Source organism: Sorghum bicolor, chromosome 5, assembly GCF_000003195.3.
Source record: "Sorghum bicolor cultivar BTx623 chromosome 5, Sorghum_bicolor_NCBIv3, whole genome shotgun sequence".
NCBI classification, from domain to species: Eukaryota; Viridiplantae; Streptophyta; class Magnoliopsida; order Poales; family Poaceae; genus Sorghum; species Sorghum bicolor.
This window is the reverse complement of record NC_012874.2, coordinates 16889507-16911518: the sequence shown is the minus strand read 5'-3', so window position 1 is coordinate 16911518 and position 22012 is coordinate 16889507. Positions and strand designations below refer to the sequence as shown.

Sequence of the window (22012 nt, the reverse complement as noted above, 5' to 3'; positions counted from 1 at the left end):
TAATAGTACGGTCAAAGGAAAACAAAGTCCTAAACTACTCTAAGTGCCCTTCTTCACCATATGGCACTTAGACCTAGTCTAGTCTCGACGATGTCCATCCATCCTTTGAAAACCGAAACGATTTCCACTATTAAGTAGGCATGTACGTCCCTGTTCATCGAGTCCCTGTTTACCATGACCTTACCTATGACTTTGCCTCTGCAAAACACACGTTAGTCATAGTAATCAACAATGTCATTAATCACCGAAATCACTTAGGGGCCTAGATGCTCTTTCACCGGGGTTGGACAAAAATGTCAAGTCTCCTCTCTCATTTGTCAACTTTGCCAAAATGCAAAACCATTACCTCAATTTAAGTTTTTTGGCAAATTAGTCAAATGCATAAGATGCTTAGTATGAAATAAAATATTATATTTTCATAAGTATCAGTAGCCAGAGTTTTATATTATCAAAGGGATAATATAAAAAAATGTTCACAGGAGTATCGTCTCACGAGCGCATGATCTTTTTTTTTGTTGTTTTTTTGCGATCACTCACGAGCGCATGATCAAGAGCAGAGGCAAATGTCAGCAGATTTCCTCACGGCCCTGGCTCAAGTGATCAAAGAAAGATTCCCCCTCTCCTCCTCCACTACTTTTGGAATTTGTATGCATTTTGGCCCTTTGAATACTCACGTATTGAACTCCAGGGCGTCGAGTGGCACGACTCGTGCTGCCGCCTCGGGTTGCACTTGAACGGCATGGATTCTCCCTTCATGCACCAACTCAAAGCCATTTTCTATTACAAGTCAAATCTTATAATAATGCTGCTATTTCCTGTTTCATAGGATGTTTTTTTGCACAATGTACATGACATATTAAGGGCCTCCTTAATAGTTCTCAAATAACTAGTTTAGAAAGAATTTTATTAGCTACAAGGAAACAAATCAAATAGTTAACAACTCTTAAATAGCTCTAGTACGACTTTTTAGAAAATCCTCTCTCACAGCTCACATATCTCTCCACTATAATATTTAGATTTTTTTGTTATTTCTATATCTTATCTAGCTAGCTATTTGTAAATTGATATTATAGGCGCCCTTAGTTGTACGTTGAAACTCAGAAGATGTTTTTTTTTGTCTGATAAAAAAGTATACAACTCCCCATGTCTTTCGTACAGAAAAAGTCATCATTGGGAAAAAAACACATTTTTTATTCTAGTAACAAATTTATCAATCCAGCAGGTCGCACTACAAAAATTTGACCGAGGGCCTCAACGCAAAGCGGGCGGGACATTCTTCTTCGCCCAGCCGCCAGCTCATCCCGAGGCAAACGAACAAGGCAGCGTCACGAGCGCAACTCACTTGCCACCTCCGCTTTGCTCTGCCGCTGCTGCTTCCCCCTTGCCACCTCAAATCCCCGCCGCGAATCTATCTTTTTCTTCCCCCAATTCAGGCGGTTCTCGCTCCCAGAAGGCAAGCCTGCCCAGTATGGTGGGATCCGACGCGCTGCAGTCCATCGTCTATGCCCGTGGGTCGCTCCGGCTCCTCGATCAGGTGCGTTTTCTTTAATTTCCTGCGTGGTGGTGGTGGTGTCAAGTGGGGATGACTCGTTGACGTGATTCCAAGAAAATAGGAGTTCTTGATGGGTTTTGATTCTGAGTTAGTTTTCGATTCGACGCAGAGGAAGCTGCCGCTCGACATGGACTACATCGACGTCAAGAATTCAGTCGATGGCTGGTGAGACGGAGATTCTCTCTTCTCGATTCATCTCATCGTCTTGGATTGCCATGGGAGCTCTCTCTCTCTCTCTCTCTCTCTCTCTCTCCCTACGGACTAGGGTAGGGTGGGGGGCAGCTAGCTTCCCCTGTTAGGAAACGGAGCAGAGAACCCCCGACTCCTCTCTTCTCTTCCCAACCACATCACTGGTGGCTGGCGGCGGCAACCTCGCCGGCGTTAGTTGCCGAGCTGCTGCTGACGTGGGACGGAACGAGAAAGACGAAGGGCTGCAGCGTCGTGTGTGTCGACGAGTAGGCCCAATAGAAGACGGTAGCCCAACGGAGCAAAGCAAAAGGCCCATTCTCTCCCCTCGGTCGCCTGTCTCTCTCTGTGGACGACTCGGCCCACTCGGCCATTGCTGTGCGCGTTGCGCCGCCGCCGCCGCTATGGCCTGGCGCCGGCGGCCCCGCCGCCTGTACTGTAGCCACAGCAGCATCTTGTGAGTACGCGAGCAGGGGCCGCTGCCAGCGCAGCAGATGGAATTGCGCTGGATGCTAGTTTTGGGCATCGACGGTCTTTTTCATCCTTAGCTTGCTGTGCATCCCTGGGTAGGATTTGTGTCCTGCTGTTTTTTATCATACCTGTAAATTTTTTTAAATATACCAAAGACCTTGGTGGCGGAGCCCGGGGGGGCTAGCAGGGGCACCCCCCCTCCCCTCCCCAAACACAGCACAAAAAGTTTTCATACGCCTATAAATATTCATTTTACAACATAACAATATATCAAATTAGCTATTTTTAATAACAATTTTGTGATTTTTCTTTATAAATACTAACTACATACTTCCTCCATACGCACAAGGAAGTCGTTTAGTACATCAACACAGTCTCCAAAGCCTAACTTTAACTCCTTGTTTTTATAATAATATTTATCAAAAAACAGTATATGTATATTTTTATGAAAATATTTTTCAAGACAAATCTATTCATATGATTTTCATATTTCCAAACTCAACAATTAAAAGTTATTCATGATTTATATTCTCAATATTTGACTCAAACCTTATTCAAAACGACTTCCTTTATGAGTACGGAGGGAGTATGTAAAAACATTAAAAAAATTGATGAGAAATATATTTAGATATATATTTTTCATATTTAGATATGTCATTATATTTGTCCGGCCCCCCTTAATCGAAATGGCTGGCTCCCGCCTTTGCTTGGTCCTACTTAATTGAAAGCACAAACAAGAGTTAGCTGGGGATACCAGCTTACTGTTTGCAGCATACAGAGCATATCCTCTCCACAACGTCAAAACAACCTCTTAGACCAGTAAATAGTTTTATGTTATGCAGGCTTTAATTTTAGCAGTTGTTGGAACTCTAAAGGTCAAGTAAGACAGGATCCTTTTTGTTTGTTTGTTTCAAACTGTTACTTCTTTTATTCAATGGATTTGTATACATTTCTAATCGATTTGGTGGAGCTCGTGATAACTGATAATTTTCCTCTTGTTGCTTAAATCTAAAAGCGGATTTTGCTGCTTTGTGATTATCGCAGTGACTTTTGTGTTCAAGGAAAACAGTGACTTATTTTATGGTAACTAGGAGTTACCCCACGCGTTATTGCGGGAATTGCGGATTAGTGGATTGTGTAGTATGATGATGTGGACTATACTTATTTGAACAGTTGTCATGTGTGCTATTGGATTTTAATTGTATATGTGGTAGTGCATTGCATGTTGAGATAAATAGTCATTGAGGTTTTGCTTAGTGGATTTTAATTGAATATGGTATTGCATTGCTTAGGTGGATAGCTTGCATGCTTAGAGAAATAGTTATTGGGGTTTAGGATTATAAGACTTATAGATTTCATCAATAGAGGTGTACAAGGCTATCATATATTCATATTGAATCTGTGATCAGTAGAAATTTTGGTATTCTGGATTGACATTGATCACACTGGAGAAGAAAATACAAATACGTAAATTCCAGCAATTGTGTTATGTGCTCCCATGGTGATAGGCCTACTGCAACCATTGAAGTGTAACGAGTGATACCACTGGATAATGCTTGTTTTATACTGAGCCTTTAATATTACCCAGGAATGCAATAAGAGATATGGTTGTCCGTGGTGCTCCAGCAATAGCCATAGCAGCGGCACTAGCATTAGCTGTCGAAGTTTCTGATTTAGATTTCATTGGTACGCCTGGAGAAGCAGCTTCTTTTGTTTCCAAGAAATTGGAATACCTTGTATCCAGGTAAGCAAAGTTCAACTATTTTTTTTTCTTTATGTGTACAATAAGTTTGGTCTTTGTGTTCATGTTATCATTTTGACCAGCATGTATATTTGTAGTCGTGCCTATGTAACTATTTTTATTATTTGTTTCTGCATCAGCCGACCAACTGCAGTGAACCTATCTGATGCTGCAACAAAGCTCCAAACTTTGGTATCAAAGGCAGCTGAAACTGCAAAAGATTCCAAAGCTATCTTTCAGGTGCTAACCTTGACCCAGAAAAAAAACATACATCCTTCTGCTTTCAACTAAAAACAAAAAGATACAGAATCATTATGAATAACTATGTCTGTGTGAATTTACCTGTATATCTAATGTGTCCTGCAACATCGATTTTCTGAATGTAAATACGGAATTAACCAACCTGATGAAGTGACAGATAGGAGATGATACAAACATGAAGCCAGAAATTACTTCTGTTGAATCAACACTTTTTGCAGCCGTGGCACTTCAAATTTCCCCTCAAGCTTTTACACTAAACCCTAGAGTTAACCTCATATTCTTAGATCTTCTGAAGCTTGGTGAGAATATTGATATACATACACTGTATCTATATGTCATATGTTTGAAAGGTTATTGGTTATAGAATATAACTATTTAAGTTTGATCCGTTTTACACCACCTGAAGATAGTGTGTGCTAATTCCAGCTTCACCATGTTATTCTAAAATGGTGTGTTGCATTACATGACTCTCTTTGATGATGAGGGGAAAAAAAAGCTTCCTTCTTTGGTTTAGGTGGGCAAATTGTACCTCTTGTTAACCTGTTATATATTTCCTTTGATCGATTAGGCCTACATTGAGGCCGCAGAGACAATGCTTGTTGATGACGTGGCAGATAATAAAGCTATTGGCTCACATGGAGCTGAATTTCTTCAAAGGCAGCTTGCAAATTCAGAAAAGATATCTGTTCTAACCCATTGTAATACTGGCAGGTAATTTGTAAATCAAGTTGTATCACTTTTTATCTATGTATGATGCTCAAATCCTTATGTAGTTTTACTTTATTGCTTTCTCTCTGATCCAGTCTTGCAACTGCTGGTTATGGAACTGCCCTCGGGGTTATACGTGCTCTTCATTCTGGGGGAGTTTTAGAGAAGGCCTTTTGCACCGAAACTCGTCCATTTAACCAGGTTGTTACTCTGTTTGGATTGCCATTAGACTTTTGACTTGTCTTGTCAAATGTCAGCTTTTGTTGTGTCATGTGGAATTTAGCTAGAGCTACATCTCTGGCATGATATTAAATGATTAGATCACTGAATATCAATTTATTTTAGTCAAATTTCCAATAGCGAGAACTGCTTACAACCTTGAACATCTATTATTGAGATAAAAACATTCAGTGTTGTTTATGGAGATGTAACATGCATGCTGATTTACTGTCAATATTCAGGGATCCAGGCTTACAGCTTTCGAGTTGGTTCATGAAAAAATACCTGCAACACTGATAGCAGATTCTGCTGCTGCTGCATTGATGAAACAAGGGCATGTTAAGGCGGTCATCGTTGGTGCTGATCGAATAGCAGCAAATGGTAAGCACCCACATCATTTCTACGATCTATATATAACTAAATATTCCTACTGTTAATTTTGTTTCCTTTATGAAATTTCAAGGTGACACAGCCAACAAGATTGGCACATACAACCTCGCCATCTCCGCGAAGCATCATAGCGTCCAGTTCTATGTGGCAGCGCCAGTAACTTCCATTGATCTCTCCCTCCCATCTGGAGATGAAATAGTCATAGAGGAAAGATCACCCAAGGAGTTGCTGAACTCTGAAGGTGGTCTGGGAAAGCAAGTTGCTGCATCCGGTATATCAGTCTGGAACCCTGCTTTCGATGTTACTCCAGCAAATCTGATCACTGCAATCATAACAGAAAAGGTATTCTCTCCTGGCCCTTCTCGAATGTTTCTTTATACGATCGGCAATTTTGCAGAGAACATTGTTGATGTGTTTTTGGCTGACTAGGGGTTTTTGATCGATTTGTAGGGTGTGATCACAAAAACTGATGCTGATGGATCTTTCGACATCAAAGGATTCCTTCAGCCTGCAAAATAATACTCTCAAGTGTGCGTTGTTTTTGAATGAATGACATAAATGTGTGGAGCAACACCATTGTATTCTGTTTTCTCTATACAATAAAATTGCTCTGGTGAAGCTCATGTGACAAGGATGTGTTCACGCCTATTCTGGAGTAATAAAGATCTTTTGAAATCCTTATTATTTTTTACTTAAGACTATATTTCTATATAGAGAAAACAGAATACCAGCAACACCAAGTTGCCCACTCATAAAGAGGATATAAATACAAGACGTCAAAGTCAATTTTATTGAAAACTTATCATAATATAGTCCTAAGAGCATCTCTAAGAGACTAGGTAAAATTATATTCTAAACTACAAGATTAACCATTGTGTAAAATAAAAAACTCACTTAAAGCATATAGTTCCACAACAGCTTTTGTATAAGATAGCTAGTGAGAACGACATGCTATATATGACAAGCAAAAGTTTAGGAATAGCAAACTTGCTATTTTAGCAAACCGGATAGCACACCTATTGGACTTTAATTTTTGCTTTGAAAATGTAAAAGTAGCCTAGATAATATGGATAACATATTTGTTGGAGTTGCTCTAAGTGACCAACTGAAAACTGAAGCAAGGACATATATATGTGGTTTTTGGGATGTCACGTCATCTATTTTCTACAAGTACAACTTATTAGGTGAAAATATGTTAGTTATCTTTTTTTTAAAAAAAGATATGTTCTATGTTTGTCCAAACTTTGAAAGGAAATTCAAGTCCTTAGCGAAAAACAGACTTATGTCCGCAGCATCAAGTTTAGTGGTTTACGGATTTTGAATGTAACTGAACCCCTTCCGCAAATGAGATGAATTTGTATTTTCTTATGAGATTATTCAAAACTATGCAATTTTAGCTTATAAAAAAACAGAGCAATACAGAAACGCTGGAGCAGACTAATCACGAAAATGCCCCAACTCTTTCGTAGTGCCTTCAAAATATAAGTCCATCCAATCCAACCATGATGAGCCGAAAATGTCCAAATCTTTGTAGTGTCTTCAGAGTAAATAAGTGGGTGTTTCTTTCCCCTGCCTAGTTTTCTTTCCCCAGCCCAAGCGCGTTACCACAAAAAACTGGCTTGCAACCCTTTCATAGTTTCTTCAAAGTACATGATTTCCACAGCCCATGAGTGTTCAGTTTCTGTCTAGCTTTGCTACCCCATCCATGCGTGCATGTGGCTCACCATAAAAGGTTGTTTGGTTGCTGTGTAAGCTGCTTCACAAGATTATTAGTTGATATGTATATAAAGGACATGTTTAGTAAAGCTCTTTCTGCTTCAGATTCTTTGTCGAAACTAATTCTCTAAGGATTGATATTAGTTCTTTGGTTGCTGTGTAAGCTGCTGCTTCACAAGATTGAAAATGTTACTCTACGATTCTAGAAAACTCTATGTATACGACTGTGCGTAGAGTAAATCCTGGTAAGTTACTTTTTTCTCCCAACTCCCTGAGGCCTCGTTCGGTTATCACCGATCCAGCCCCAGAATCAATCCTGGCCTGTCTTTTCTTCAGGATTTTGAATAGCGCTGGAACTATTTTTGACCAAACCAGGCTGGAAATATGGTAACTGAACGGCGCCTAATTAGTTTCCAAGAATCACTTCACACAATAAGCATAAAATCACTTCGTGCTAAAAACTATCTAGTAGAAGCTTCTCCAAGATTTAGCCCTGAAGCAATTTAAAGAGCTCTACCGAATAGGCCCAACTCTGACTGGCATTCAAGAAATAAAGCCCCAAATCCCTTCGTACCATGATGTGCCAGCTACGACTACCAACAATCATATATTTAGGGCTGACAACAAACGGATCCATGGGGTGTAGGCAGAAAGTATAGGCTCCTCAGGTTCCAAGGCTCCAGCCACATTCTTTAGATAATTTTCTAAAGAAAGTATAGGCTCCTCATGTTGACATTATTTAGGAAACCGGAGGGAGTATATCGAAAGGGAGGGAAATGGAGAACATGAAAAAAAAATGTCATTTTCGCCCTGTTTCCAGATCTACTAAAAACAAATAGAAATAAAAGTCATATTAACTATGGCCTTGTTTAGTTCACCCCGAAATCCAAAAAGTTTTCAAAATTCCCTGTCACATCGAATCTTACGATACATGCATGAAGCATTAAATATAGACAAAAACAAAAACTAATCACACACTGTAAATCACGAGACGAATCTTTTGACTCTAGCTAGTAGTATATGATTGGACAATATTTATCACAAACAAACGAAAGTGCTACAGTTCCAAAAACTGAACAAGGCCTATGAATACGAATTCCAGCAGACATAGAAATCGAGAACAGGACCAGGACTTATCCCAACATTCTCACCAGGACCATGATTTATCCCAGGGTTCTCACTCCTACATACATTCTAACATGCTGGTTAAATCGTCTCAAAGCAACGGATACTTTTGAGGAAAAACATGTACCACGCCTCACATCATCTAACCATGTGAACGAAAAAGAACCATCAGAGGGTGGTACCATTAACACATTCTCTTTTTTTACCAAAAAAAAAGATTTCTTCGTTAAGCAAAAGATCAGATCAGGTGCGCACAAAACAAAAGATGTAAATAACCCATATTTTGCAGCCATATGGCCAGAGGAACCACACGACCATCGGCAACAGATGGCAACCCAGTGCACCCTACATTTATTCTAGCACAAGGCAACACCGAGAGATGGTAAACAAATACACTAATGTACCTACAACACCAGCCTCTTGTTAAACGCTATTCTACACCCATGAAAAATAAAACCATAGGGGAGAATATGGGAGAACATAGAATACACAATTTACAGGGAAACTACTCTGCGGCGACGCCTATACAGGTGGGTGGTTGGGAGGGCAGGGAGAAGACACAAATGAGGTGCAAAGAATTAGTTGGCTGGCCAGACCCAGCCAGCAATCATCATAGGAGGGCTACTGAAACCTCTACTAATTACACAGCTACAGAAGCCAGCCGCTGGCTAGAGGCGGTAGGAGAGCGCCCCAGCACTATAGCAACGAGACTAGCACTATGGTGGCAATCTTCGCCGCTGTTGTGCCATCTTCGTATGAGCATGCATCCTATCGGCATACATTGGGAGGCGCCTTATCTCATCAATCTCTTCGAGAAGCTTTTCCTCGGTAATGTTATCTGTAATACTCCTCATCACCTGCATACCATGCAAATAAACTGTAAGAATACTGTAGTGGTTTCACTTTCCCACCCAAATATAGAGTACTTATTCCAACAGTGGGCAAAATATGATGCTCAACCACCCACAAAAACAATGATGCTCAACTGTGAACAGAACAAGGCTGTTTTAATTGACACTTTGAGAATTGCTGAAGTGAACGTCTTAGAGAGCAGGATCCTAAAAGATGAAGGCATAAAATGCAACTCGTAAGGAGAACTAGCCATGCAAACAGACTATGATCCAATGTGACAGGCCAACTGTATTTTGGAAAATGATTTTACCCTAATAGCAAAGACCATTTCAAATGAGTACATTTAAAATTTCAAACAAAGATCAAGACGATATTTACATACAGCAATATTCTTAAAAGAAAATAAATTAACAGATGAAGTACAATAGAAAGTATATAAGAACTAGCCTTCCGGTATGTGTTGATGTCATTTGGAGTCGATTTATCAGATCTAATACGCATACAGGCCCAACACTGTTCTTCCTTATTCCAGGAGCACTCAACAATCCTCCCAGCGACAGAGGATGGATCTACATCATCTGTATAAGTTTAAGAACAGCAATAAATATACAATAAATAGAATAGTAGGGCAGAAGAATAGAAACATGTCATCAAAAGATAATACTCCTAAATATTTTTAAAATTTGTTGAAGAATATTATTTCAGCACTCTAAGAGACAAATAAGCTGACTACACAATGAACGAGGTCATCATGAAAATGAAATGCATGTTACCAGTAAATGCTATCCGAGCACCATCCATAAGTTTCTTTTTTCCTCTCTCATAAAGGAAAACCAATTGACGATTATCATTTGTAAGCTGCAATAGTCAGATATACAAAACAAAAGCCAAATTTCAAAATAGTATCTTCACGATGACTAATCCATTTAAAACAAAATAGTTAAAAATGGGCATAAGACCTCAAAAAGGAAGTCCACAGAATTCATCTCAGGGTACTTCCACTTCAGAAGACCTTCATGAGTACGAGTTACATATGGATCATCCCAGCCCTGCAAGAACAATTGAAGCATAAGCCAAGTAAAAGCAAAATTTACATGTAAATAACTTTTTTTTAAAACGCAGGAGAGCTGCGTCTCGTATTAAAGAGAGAGGGTGGTCCTCAACATGATCCTCACTCATACGGGGACCAAATATGAGTGAGGCACTGTTTAAAATTACACATCCACAACAAAATGTTCTAAGTCTTCACAAGTAGGAAACACTAAAAAGATATATTAGACTACTTTAACCATTATATATTACACTAAAAAAAATAAGAACTTCAGTTGAAACCAATTGTAAACAGTTGAAAATACAAACAGCACTAAAAAGTGACCATTATTCAAGCCCATTCCTACAATAATAATATGATCTATTCCCAAAACCATACAAATTCGTCCAGTTGCACACAAAAACCAAGTAGACCAGAATCATCACATTTACTAGTTACATTACAGCCAAATAAAGATATATTAGACTACTTTAACCATTTCTCTTCTTGCTCGAAATACGACAAATTGCTCCATACATGAAGGCCATATAAAGCAGACACGTCTTACCAACTTCATGTCATAATAAACAAACAGAAAAAAGAATCTTACCTGAAATATAAGGCCATCAGCATCATGGCAAAGCGATGGAATGAACTCCTTAAGAACCTTTTTTACTGTTGAGAGCAGCCAAAAATCCTTTCTCCTAACCTGGTAATGTCATATAATAAACAAAAAAAAAGGAAAATTAACTCTGCAGGACTCATGAGTTGAACATCATAATTCATAAGGAATCCTAGAATCCGATACCGAAAATAATTCCATGTCATATTTGTACAACGGATTGCTCTTAGCACCACTCTCAAATTGCTTTTTCTCATGATAACGTGGCCGTATTATTTCATCTTCCAGCATTTTCCACCTTTCAGAAAATGGCAACTGCATCCACAATTTCCATAATTAAAGATAATCCCAAGCCATAAAAATGTGTGTTTATCACCCTATGGTACAATAGAGCTTGGAGATCACATATAGATTACAGCAGAAAAAAATAAATACACCCTCAACTACAGTTCACTAATCGTGTGGCAACATGAACCTTGTAGGCCGGTCTGCTAACCAGACTAAGCAAACATGATTATGGCGATGATGAGCAAAATATTGATGGGTGGACATAGAGTGCAGGTACCAAGAAATAATTCAGAAAGGATGCTTACTACATCTCTTTTCTTTACTAAGGGCGCCAAAGTTTCATGGATAAAGGAGTACTCCATCCGTCCCAAAATAACTGTCGTTTTAGGTTTCCGTGTCACAAGTTTGACTGGATTTATAGAAAATACGTGCAACATTTGTATCTCCAAATAAATTAGTTAAAAAACTAGATTCAAAAATCTTTCCAATGATACTAATTATGTACCATAAATATTAATATTTTGAATATATATTGAATCAAAGTTATTTCTGGGGAAGCAAAAACAACAGTTATTTTGGGACGGAGGGAGTAAGTCAGGAATAAGTAAATAACAAAATGTTACTCCCTTTATTCCAAATTATAAGACGTTTTAAGTTTTTTTAGATACATAGATTTTTGCTATGTATTAAAATATACACTACAGTGTATCTAGGAAAGCCAAAACATCTTATAATTTGGAACAAAGGAAGTATATATTCCACAGCATATTACCTTAGTTTTGGACACTGCACCAAGTGCCATAAGATCATATGCCAAGTACCTTCTCTTCAAGCCTGAATCTGGTACCGTGTCTATAATCATCTCTCCATCAATCAAGGTCATATCATGCAGACCCTTCATAGCAAAGAAATAAGATTAAGGTTTTGCAATAAGAGGCATGCTCTATGATTGTTTCTCCAGCAAAATTGGAACCTTACTTCAAGGCTCTTATGGGGAAAGCGCATCTGAACCCTTCTGAAGCAAAAATTCCGATCAATCAAGAAACAACCATCTCTCATTATAAGCATCATATATCGTGTTCCATCAGCTTTCCATGTAGCAAAGTAGTATCGCTGCCTAAGTAGTTGTAGATTTTCACTGAACAAAGCAAAACGAATGCATTATTAGATAAAAAAAAGGATATATACACAAAAAGAACCAACACTTCTAATGCTCTGAGAATAGAAATTTTGAAGCAAAATATCAGCATTGGATTACAAGGAACTCATAACAAGTGTGAAAGAATTCTAAGAAAACCCTGCATGATGCAAAAAGACCTGCAACACTTCTAATGCTTATTTAATGCATCCATCTGCCTAACCCCTACGCTTTTTTAAAACTTTATATAAAAATTAGCATGTACTAATGGTTCCTTACAAGATTTTCTATCATGTCCTTTATATAACATAGGAACAAAAAAATATCATAATGCACAAAAAATGTAGAAATTTGAGTTACTGGTTGATGTTACTCACCTGTTAAGAGAAACTGGATGTGATCCAGGAAATTGTGAATGCCCCCTTACCTATAAACAAATAAAGATGATCAGGGCACTCTAAATAAAAAGGCCCGTTTGAGAGCAACAAGCATAAACTTGCAGAAATTTATGTTACAAACCAATCCAACTCAAAAGTAGTGCATAGAACAATAGACAAAATATGATATATCTATAGACTGAAACTAGTTTAATCATGACAAAATTCTATTAGTTCCAAGCATTTCCAAAATGTCATTTCTGAGCCTTATTAACTTGTCAAGACTCAAGATTCCAGATGAATTATGTCAAAAAAATACATTGTTAATGTACCACCTTGTAATCTAGCACAAGTATTTTGCCAGACCGGAATGTCAAACTCTCACATTCTCAGCCTGCATTCCATGACATGAAATATTCAAGCATGTGCTCCATGCTAACTTTTAAGTTATGCTCCCAGAAATGAAATAGTTACTGAAGATGGGTTCAGAGGTATTAAACTACATTCTACAAAAGGTTATCAATTATCATAGTCCATGTTTTCATTGTAAAGCATATACGAAATTAATACATAATATATTGGGTAGAAGTAGAAATAGCCTACTTACAAGGGGCATTTCAAGCAACCGATAACATAGGACACGCAAAGCTTCTTGCTGGTCATATGGCACTTCGTCCCCTAACACATCGTCGTTGGTGATTATTTTATCCTCTGATTCATTCTGCAAACATATTGTGGTGTCAAAACATAGCATTGCTTAGCAATGAAACCATATGTGAGGTGATACCAAGGGCACAGGCAATAGTTAACTCTATCTCATGAATAAGTAGATCTGATAATTTCCTATCAATTTTGAAGAAAACACTTACACGCAGTGGTTCAGGATCACCATTGTCATCATCATCATCCTGCTTAGCTTCACCATTTAAATCGAGATCATCTGGTCTCTTCCATTCTGGTGTTGGAGGGCATGCTAGCATCATATTCTCAGGGACCTCATGGTAAAATGAATACAGTGCTTCAATATAGTCCCTCTTGTATATGCCAGGTGGCCGCCTTTGAGCAAATATATTTATCGCCTAGAAAAAAACAGTCACATAATACTGAAGAATATAATCAATCAAATATCATTTGGGGTCTAGTATCCCTACCTCAGCAACACAAGAGACGTGTGTGCGCATAAGGTAATGAATAATCATGAAACCCGTACGATTATGGCCATGGGTACAGTGAACCAGAATATATTTAGGATTCTTTGATTGTTTTTGTCGATCAAGGAACATCATTGCCTGAAAGAACCAACAAAATTTGTTAACAAAGATGAGCTTTTCTTAAATTTGTTGGGAAATTATTTATACCATTTACACCCAAGATGCTTCAAGCAAAAAGAAAATGACCAGGTTACGGATAAGAAGTATCCAAATCAATTTGTTAGAGAATCCAAGAAAATGAAAATGCAAAAAGGTGCAGGCCCCTTTGAAATTAGTGATAGCCCTAACGGGGTATGGTTAGGAAAAAGATGAAAGGAGAGGAACCACTGCAGATTGTCCCTTCATTTAAACTCGCACAGGTTACATGTACATGAGGTAGTACCCATATGCACTTAGGTCCGTTGCTACAGTAATCGACCTGCTGCAGTGCTAGTACATCTTATACATACAGCTAGCAACAACTATGTTCCAGATAGTACATACACAAAACAAATTTTGCTCCTTCACTGCTTCTGCTGATTCTACTACTACCGCAGCAGTTACAACAAAGCCTGCCTCTAGAGGACAGTAGCAGCTCCTCCCAGCTGTTGCTGTGCATGTATTTCAGTAGTCAAAACCAAATTGTCTTTTTACTCAAGAAAACAAATTACTTACCCAACAATTAGCAATATAATAAGCATGTAGCAGTCTAGCAGAACATAGAAAAGGTAAAAGCGTAAAATCTAAAACATCACACAAACCTGATGGGTGACAACAATGCCATAAACAATAGGCCTAGGGGCTAGCAGATGAGAACAGAATAGCAAGAGATGCAACGTGTTCGCCGTCGACAATAGGCTCACAGCAGCAACTAAGTGCGATTACGTGGATTTAGGGACGGAAACAGGACGGACATTCCCGATATCCGTCCGATCCAAAAGGGTTTAAACCCTACTTCGATAATCCATATATATGAATCCAGAGATCTAGGATCCGTACCGTATCCGAATACTCAAAGTTGGATTTCTGATACATTATGACATAAGATATCAATATCCGACACATCTGACACTCAGGGGCGAAGCTAGCTTGTAGCTAGTGGGTGCAAATGCACCACCCAAATTTTGAGAAAACAATGGTTTTTTCTAAAATTTCACCATGGGTGCGTTTGCGGGGGCGGCCCAGCGGCTCGGCTGCGCCTTTGGGCTGCAACTTACCGTGTTTGTCTCCCTGGCCCATTCTGAAGCCTGGCTTCCGGCAGCCAAAACCGCCGTCTCCGCCTGGCCCTGGGAAACGCCGCTAGGGTTCGTTTCTTTGGAGCTCGGTCGCTCGCGGCGCTCGGTCGCTCGCGGCGCGCGGCGGACCAAGGTTGAGCCCCCTCCCATGACCTACAGCAGTAAGCAAACTGAGATACTCCGTGAGGGCAGCAAAACCACTTTTGTGCCTGCTTCTACTGTCTGTGGAAAGAGGAAGAGGAATTTCAGTGAGGATGAGATGCTTATGTTGACCAACATGTCTGACGCAGTCAATAATGTGGCCAATGCTCTCAGGGAGACTGGTGCTGCTTATGTGGAGGATAACTTGTACCAGGCAGTGATGGAGATGGAGGGGTACAGTGAGGACGCACTGCTGGTTGCCTATGGCTACCTCCTGGACAACAAGGCACAAGCTAGGGGCTTTGTGCTAATGAGTGGTGCACATAGGACCTTATGGCTTAGGAATTACCTAGCCAAGCACTACTTCATGTAGTTGGACAACATCAATGGGTGCATGTCCAGGAGGGGGTTGACTGTTGAGATGTATAGTTCCTCCACCCCCCCCCCCCCCCTCTCTCCCCTTCTTTTGGAGTACAGGGTACTTGTTAGGCTTTTGTGCAGCGTGGCTGTACTAACACCTAACCTTTTGGTGGTTCAGTTTAGTTGGGAGTGTGGGCAGCATTTGAGCCCTTACTTAATTGGGCAGAACTAGTAATTGTAACATACTTTTAGCAGCCTCTGTTGGCTGCTGTTTATTTCATGCTTGAATTCTGTCTACACTGTTTTCTGTCTACACTGGTTTTGTCTTTCATGTTTTCTGTGTACTCTGAGGCTTTTTGGTTTCTTCTTGGCCTATGATGACAAAAATGTATGATATGGGTTTCCTGTTTTTCTAGTGTCATTCATCACATCTGAAGGAACCATAAACTTTACTTTGCAACAATTGGGTCCATGACTCAAGATAAGGGCAAGAAGTTTATGGTCCTCCAGATGCCATGGCTGGCATAATTTTTAACAATCTGAGGTGGCTACACATCTATATTTGCTGCTGGTTTGTATGGATTTCATCAGTTCATGGGTATCATCAGGCCATGGGATACATCCATCCCCAATGCAACAGGACTTGGACTTATCACCTGATGGCTGAGGATGGAGTGTCTCATGACCCCATGGTAATCATGAAACAGTTCTTTAGAATCAAGAAAGTTGCCACCAGGGATGATTGTTTTAAGTAAAATTTGTGCAAAAAACATAAATGTCTGAGGCCCCAGCTAAGTGGTTCTTTTGTTGCCTATGATGTCACATTTAGTAGTAATGAAGCACCATATGGTTGCGGCATGGAAGAACTTCCATTTGGTTCAAACCAAACTGAAGTTCTTCAATGCCGCAGTCATAGTTGTTTCAATTTGGTTCTTTATGACTGAGGCTTATTCAGTTCCATTTCAAAGACTAGCAGAATTGAAATCTAAATTGATGTTCGGGTTTTTTTGAAGGAACATGACTTGGTATGTTGTGTACAAGGGCTACAAGCCTGGAGTGTATGCACACTGGGCTGACTGCAATGCACAGGTTGCTGGTTTTAAGAGGAACAGCTATCAGGGGTTTCCAACAAAGGAAGAGGCAGTAGCCTCTTTCTTAGAGTACATGGGCTGTGATGAAGATGCCATGGAAACCAAAGTGTTTCCAAATCAACAAGGCATCATTGAGCCCAAGCAAATTATTGCTAGGATGAACATCTTCCTTCCTATAGCCATATCTGTATTTGTGCTTTTGCTGGCCATGCTAATGTATGTATCTAATTCTTGTTGCACTTGTCCTACAAATAAGTAGGCCCTGCAGCTGTTCCATGGTGACCTGGTATGTTCTATACCGAGGTAGGCACCCTGGTGTCTACTCTAACTGGATACAACTTTGTCTGGCTCTTGATGATGGGGACAGTAACTTGTATCAGGGTTTCAAAACTAGGGATGCAGCAGATGCTGCTTTTCTAGCTTTCAGATTGAGTATTGTATGCTGAAATTAGTGAATTTCAATAGCCTATGATGTTGTAACTGAGGCCCAAAACTGATGTTGTAGCTGGGCACAAATTTGTGTGCATCATGTACGTTTGAAATGGCCAATGATGTTTCGTAGTTGGAGTTTGTTGTATTGCTCATGCTCATGTTCAGCCTGGCTCAGTTTTGGAGAAGCAAACACAGTATGAGTTTGGTAGCTGGAGTTAGTTGGCTAGCCAGCCAGGCTGCTAACCCACCCACAAACACCAGCGAAGTTGGACCTGGCTGAAACAGGCCCTTGCCACAAACATGGCCACTTGCAGCAACTCAGACTAGGCTTCCCTGGCCTGGGCCTAGGGGGCAGGCCGAGCTACCCTAAGCCACCCTCGCAAACGCACGCCATATATGCAACATGTATAGCAAAGTCTCTGCACCCACAAGGCAAGAGCACCACTCTATAATTTGCTCTAGCTTCACGACTGCTGACACTATCCGTATTTGACTCCAAATCTCGGAAAGAAACAACTATCCGTATTCAATATCTGTAATATCTGTTTGTATCCGATCCGGTTTCATCCCTAACTGGATTGGATTAGTTTGTGCTGGATATGCCTGATCGGCAACTCTTTATAAATATAAAGGTTTGGTCCATTACAACAAACAACCTCTAGTAAACCAAAACCAACAAATCTCCTAACGATCAGCAAACTTAACCAACAAGCCACCACCTAACAATTTCCACTCCAACTATCCTCTAAGATTCAGATAAGCACACCTTATCCTTGACGATATGCTTCTTGCATCACTCATATTGCCAAGCCAAGCATCCACAATAAGGTAGGTAGAATAAATAAAATAACTTGGAGCATAAGCAATGGTGCCCAGGGTTGGAACAGGAAACAAAACTATTGACAGTGGCTCATATAGACGTATAATATCCAGAGTCAAATATAATGCTTTTGCAGAGGTATGCATGATTGTACCTCATAGACAAACTTATTAACAGATTCATTGTCAGGTACAGCATCTCTCCCCTTGCATGCAATCTAAACCAAAAACTTTGTTAGTTAAGAAAAAGGTACATGAGAAACAAGAAAGCATTTAAGCTAAGTGATCTCACCTTCGCATACTTAGTACCTTGCCTCGTCCATTCTGCTGGTGAATAATACCGGGTGGTATTTGTCAAATCAATCACCAGACCTATCTGAAATGGGAAAACTAAAAGTCAATACAGAATGTATGTTCTGTCAGCCTAATTAAATGGCCATTTTGCACAATATTTGGCTAAACGATGTGTGACCAATTTTAGCATTTAGGTGAGCACTGATGCATACAAATCGCACATAATAAATGGCATAATAAAGAAAAACGATGATGAAACAATATTTTAACTCTATACGGAATTCCACAAACCCCACCTACTGATACCACAAGCCTAAGTGATTTGCCATCTATGTGCATATGGAATACATGCCGCTACTTATGCAGGGGTGTTTCGGCAAAGGGGATGATCGTAGAATATCAGGACAAAATAGGAGCCCTGATGAGCCATAACCACGAGCAATCAGCGACTAATAATCAACTAAAGCCATACCCAGGGCGCCCATACCCTCCACCGTCACCTCATATGCCCTAGCTATCTATGCCATCCACTGGATGCTGCCTCCCAATCCTCGACACCACCAAAAACCCACAACCAAGCATAACAAAGCACAGCAAGAGTGATGAGCCCCACTGTCCACAAGCACCTACGGAGCTCTGTAACCTGCACACCCCTAAGCGGACGGAGAGATCGGCTGGTAACTGGACTGGAGCCAGCGAGGATGGGAAATGCGGAGAGCGAGCTGCCTGCTGGTTCCCCTCATTGTATTTATTTCTTCTGAAGTGTGCAGTCCCTCCCTCCCTTCTTTTGGCTTAGCGCTTTCTCACCTAGGTAGCAACTAGGCCAGCGCATTAAAACACTGGTTCAAAATCAACTGGAGAACATAACACTGGAGTGCACGCACAAAGAACTAATTGTTCTGGTTTATGTTAATACAGATGAATTCACCCTTTTGCCTTCTTTTGCTATTCTGGGGCATCAAAGGTGATGACGGCAAACATTTGGAAGGATCTCAGAGCATGCAAAGATGGTATAACTGTGCAGGAGAAATATCATTGTAGGGCGAAGACAAGGAAATGGAAGGATGATTTGCTGCGCGCTGCTGGCATGAGAATACACAAGAGAAGACAAAAAAAAGAAGGCAGTTGCACATTGCTCCAAAAAGATGGGTTCCTAATACACCTATGTGGTACCAGACAACTAAGAACCACCCTCCCATCTAGCATACATGACCATCTAGCCCACCCAGTGCTGATTAGGAAATAAATGCCGCCTAACACCCCTTCTTTTCAGAAGACTAGGGTTGTAGACAAGAAAAGAGCTCATTTCTAGGGGCAGAATGATGTCAATGAACCAAATTTCTGTATACAACAAATGTTAAATAGAAAACGAGACTACCTTCACATGATAATTAGTATAGTAGTAGGAGGGATTACAGTAGGTCCACAAGAACAAGCAAGCAATACTTACTTCGCGGCCAGCTTTTCTTTGTTTGTTAACTAGTTGCTTTGAGGAGTATCGCTTCCCAGGAGGCACTGACTCATTGAATGTTTCATCAAGAGGAACTTTAGATGGTATGATTTTATCTATTGGCTCCCCAAATGCAGGACAGTCCAACCAGCCTGAAACCACACCAAGATATTATATATAGAATCCAAATAGGAAAAAGAATAGTGGAAAACAAGAATAATGAATAAGCAGGGGGGACACAAGGTGGAATGTATCAATAACCCAAACTATTCAGAAAATTGCCCAATACTTCGTACCCTGAGGTGCCTCTTTAAAGCGACTATGCCTTTTGGGTTGAGGGGCATAATCATTCCTAATCTGCTGGGAATGTAGCCTTGACCCATCATCCTGCTGCTCTCTCTTTAGTTTCTTGCGTCTCTCTTCACGCTCCTGTCAAAAACAGCAAGATCACATAGAAGGTATGGTTAGCATCGAACCAAGCTTGCAGGCTAGAAAAAAAAACTAAAATGAACTGTTTAAAAAGCCGCAAGGCCCTTCTGGCACATAGATAAACTATGCATGCAGCATGTATGCAACATAAAGGCAGCCAAAGTAAATCACCCTTCAACAAGGAAACATATTGAACTTCAACACCATGGTTCTACAACAACTATGGTCGTGGTGCACATTAAGATAACTTTATTTTAAGATATATATAGTTAAGAGATTCCCTCACTTTGGAGGTCATTTCCTTCAGCTAATAATGTCAACCCAGCAAAAGTAAACGTGGGTACTAAAAACCATTATCGTAACTAATCAGCAAGCATTAGTAAGATCCCAGAACAGATATGCCAAGGGCACAGTACATGGAATGAACACCAACACCAATGAAGATAGTTGCGTACCCGGCGCAATGTTGCGACAGCAGATTCAACATGCCCCTCCTGAGCATAATCAACCTCCACTGGCTCATCATAAGGCTGCTGCTCATCATCGTCAGGCACAGGCGATGCGTTCAAATCCATATCCATAGAGAAGGTCATGCAACACCCACTACTTCATATATTCTGCAATCAGTTCGGTTGGATTTGCACCTGACAGAAAATGGTGTACTCAGGCACTTATGTGGAGAAAAAATGCGTATTAGAGATGTCCCTAGCTACAAGAAGCAAATAAACTTGGCATGCATTCAAAGAACTAGTGCGGGGAGAAAATGTGTACTCAGAAACTTATGTGGAGAAGAAATAATGAGCATTAGAGATATCCCAAGCTACCAGAAGCAAATAAACTGGCATGCATTCGAAGAATTAGTGCGACAAGAAAATGGTCTTCTCAGACACTTATGTGGGGAAAGAATGAGTATTAGAGATATCCCAAGCTACCATAAGCAAATAAACTGGCATGCATTCGAAGAATTAGCGCGAGGACAGCACGTGTCGGTCAACACTTGTGTGAATACCCACAAGTATGGAGAACGCCAAGTATAGGTGTCCCAGGCAATCATTAGAAGCGGGTAGAGAAACAAAAATTAGCTGAAACAACGCATGCCAAGCAAAGCGAGCCGCCGCGAGAAGCACACACCCGGAACCAGCTAGGGTTCGCGAGCACGCGCCCAATTCTCCACGCCCGTGCACGCCCGGAGCCGCGCCGTACCCAGTCCAAGAATCCTCGGCGCGCTGAGCAACCGGAACCACTACCTCTCTTCGGGTAATAAAAAAAACACAGCGGGATGGACGGGACTCTACCTCGCGCAGCGGGGGGAGGTCGCCGAGGCCCGCCCCCTTTCTCCCCGCGCCCGCGGGGTGCAGCGGAGCGGACCCTTGACGCCGCGCCGACGGGCACGGCGGCGGGAGACGACGACCGGTGGCGAGGCGAGGGGGCGTTCGGAGATGAGGCAGGGAAAGGGGGAGGGATCTGCGGGTTAGGGTTTGGGAGCCGCCATGGGGTCGGAACCGAATCGGGTCGAGGGGAACAGCAGTCTCCAGTCGAGAGGGCTCGTGGTCAGGAGAGGGCGGGGGATTTATGAGATGCCCAGATGGACTCGGTGCACCACGTGCGCCCGTGCGCCCTCCACGTGGCGTGGATCCTACGGGGCGCCAGTGGGTCCAGGTCGAGGGAATGATGACGGCAGCGACAGGAAAAAGGAGTTTCCAACAGAAGGCGGTGCATGGGCATAGGCAGACCAGGTGACAGCCGCGCTTTTTGGTATCACACAAATTTTCTCTCTTTTTTAAAAAGGAAAAAAAACATGGTCACGCTCCCGAGGTCCAGAATGAAGGCTTTTACTTCCACCCAAAAACACAAAATTTTTCAAGATTCTCCGTCACATCGAATCTTTAGACGCA

At 40.9% G+C, this 22012-nt stretch overlaps 2 protein-coding genes across 3 annotated transcripts; one reads left to right on the top strand and one right to left on the bottom strand.

Annotated features, from left to right (window-relative positions):
- On the top strand, nt 1266-6219 carry LOC110435746 (methylthioribose-1-phosphate isomerase). The gene is made up of 9 exons (XM_021461757.1): nt 1266-1534; nt 1662-1717; nt 3798-3953; nt 4091-4190; nt 4780-4922; nt 5015-5120; nt 5381-5519; nt 5602-5870; nt 5979-6219. The coding sequence occupies exons 1-9, from the start codon at nt 1469-1471 to the stop codon at nt 6045-6047; spliced, it is 1104 nt and encodes a 367-aa protein (XP_021317432.1). The 5' UTR covers nt 1266-1468; the 3' UTR covers nt 6048-6219.
- Nucleotides 8618-21660, bottom strand: LOC8071691 (mRNA-capping enzyme). Of its 2 annotated transcripts, XM_021461314.1 has the most exons (19): nt 21413-21660; nt 20573-20761; nt 19985-20117; nt 19689-19840; nt 18237-18320; nt 18100-18162; nt 15084-15254; nt 13828-13965; nt 13546-13755; nt 13284-13397; nt 12677-12726; nt 12140-12299; nt 11934-12056; nt 11060-11188; nt 10862-10960; nt 10181-10270; nt 9995-10079; nt 9669-9799; nt 8618-9226 (listed from the first exon to the last, which is right to left on the bottom strand). In XM_021461314.1, the coding sequence occupies exons 2-19, from the start codon at nt 20708-20710 to the stop codon at nt 9086-9088; spliced, it is 2211 nt and encodes a 736-aa protein (XP_021316989.1). In that variant the 5' UTR covers nt 20711-20761; nt 21413-21660; the 3' UTR covers nt 8618-9085. The 2 variants fall into 2 exon arrangements, with proteins under 2 accessions (XP_021316989.1, XP_002449367.1); XM_002449322.2 differs by lacking the exon at nt 15084-15254 and having other exon boundaries at nt 21413-21659.

Excerpts from the sequence above, each read along its gene's own strand:
- LOC110435746 (XM_021461757.1), top strand. The coding sequence starts at position 1,469 with ATGGTGGGATCCGACGCGCTGCAGTCCATCGTCTATGCCCGTGGGTCG. Across the intron at positions 3,954-4,090 it reads TTGGAATACCTTGTATCCAG|CCGACCAACTGCAGTGAACC; the intron begins GTAAGCAAAGTT and ends TTTCTGCATCAG. Across the intron at positions 5,121-5,380 it reads AAACTCGTCCATTTAACCAG|GGATCCAGGCTTACAGCTTT; the intron begins GTTGTTACTCTG and ends GTCAATATTCAG.
- LOC8071691 (XM_021461314.1), bottom strand. The coding sequence starts at position 20,710 with ATGACCTTCTCTATGGATATGGATTTGAACGCATCGCCTGTGCCTGAC. Across the intron at positions 18,321-19,688 it reads AAAGAAAAGCTGGCCGCGAA|ATAGGTCTGGTGATTGATTT; the intron begins GTAAGTATTGCT and ends TTCCCATTTCAG. Across the intron at positions 9,227-9,668 it reads ACATCAACACATACCGGAAG|GTGATGAGGAGTATTACAGA; the intron begins GCTAGTTCTTAT and ends CATGGTATGCAG.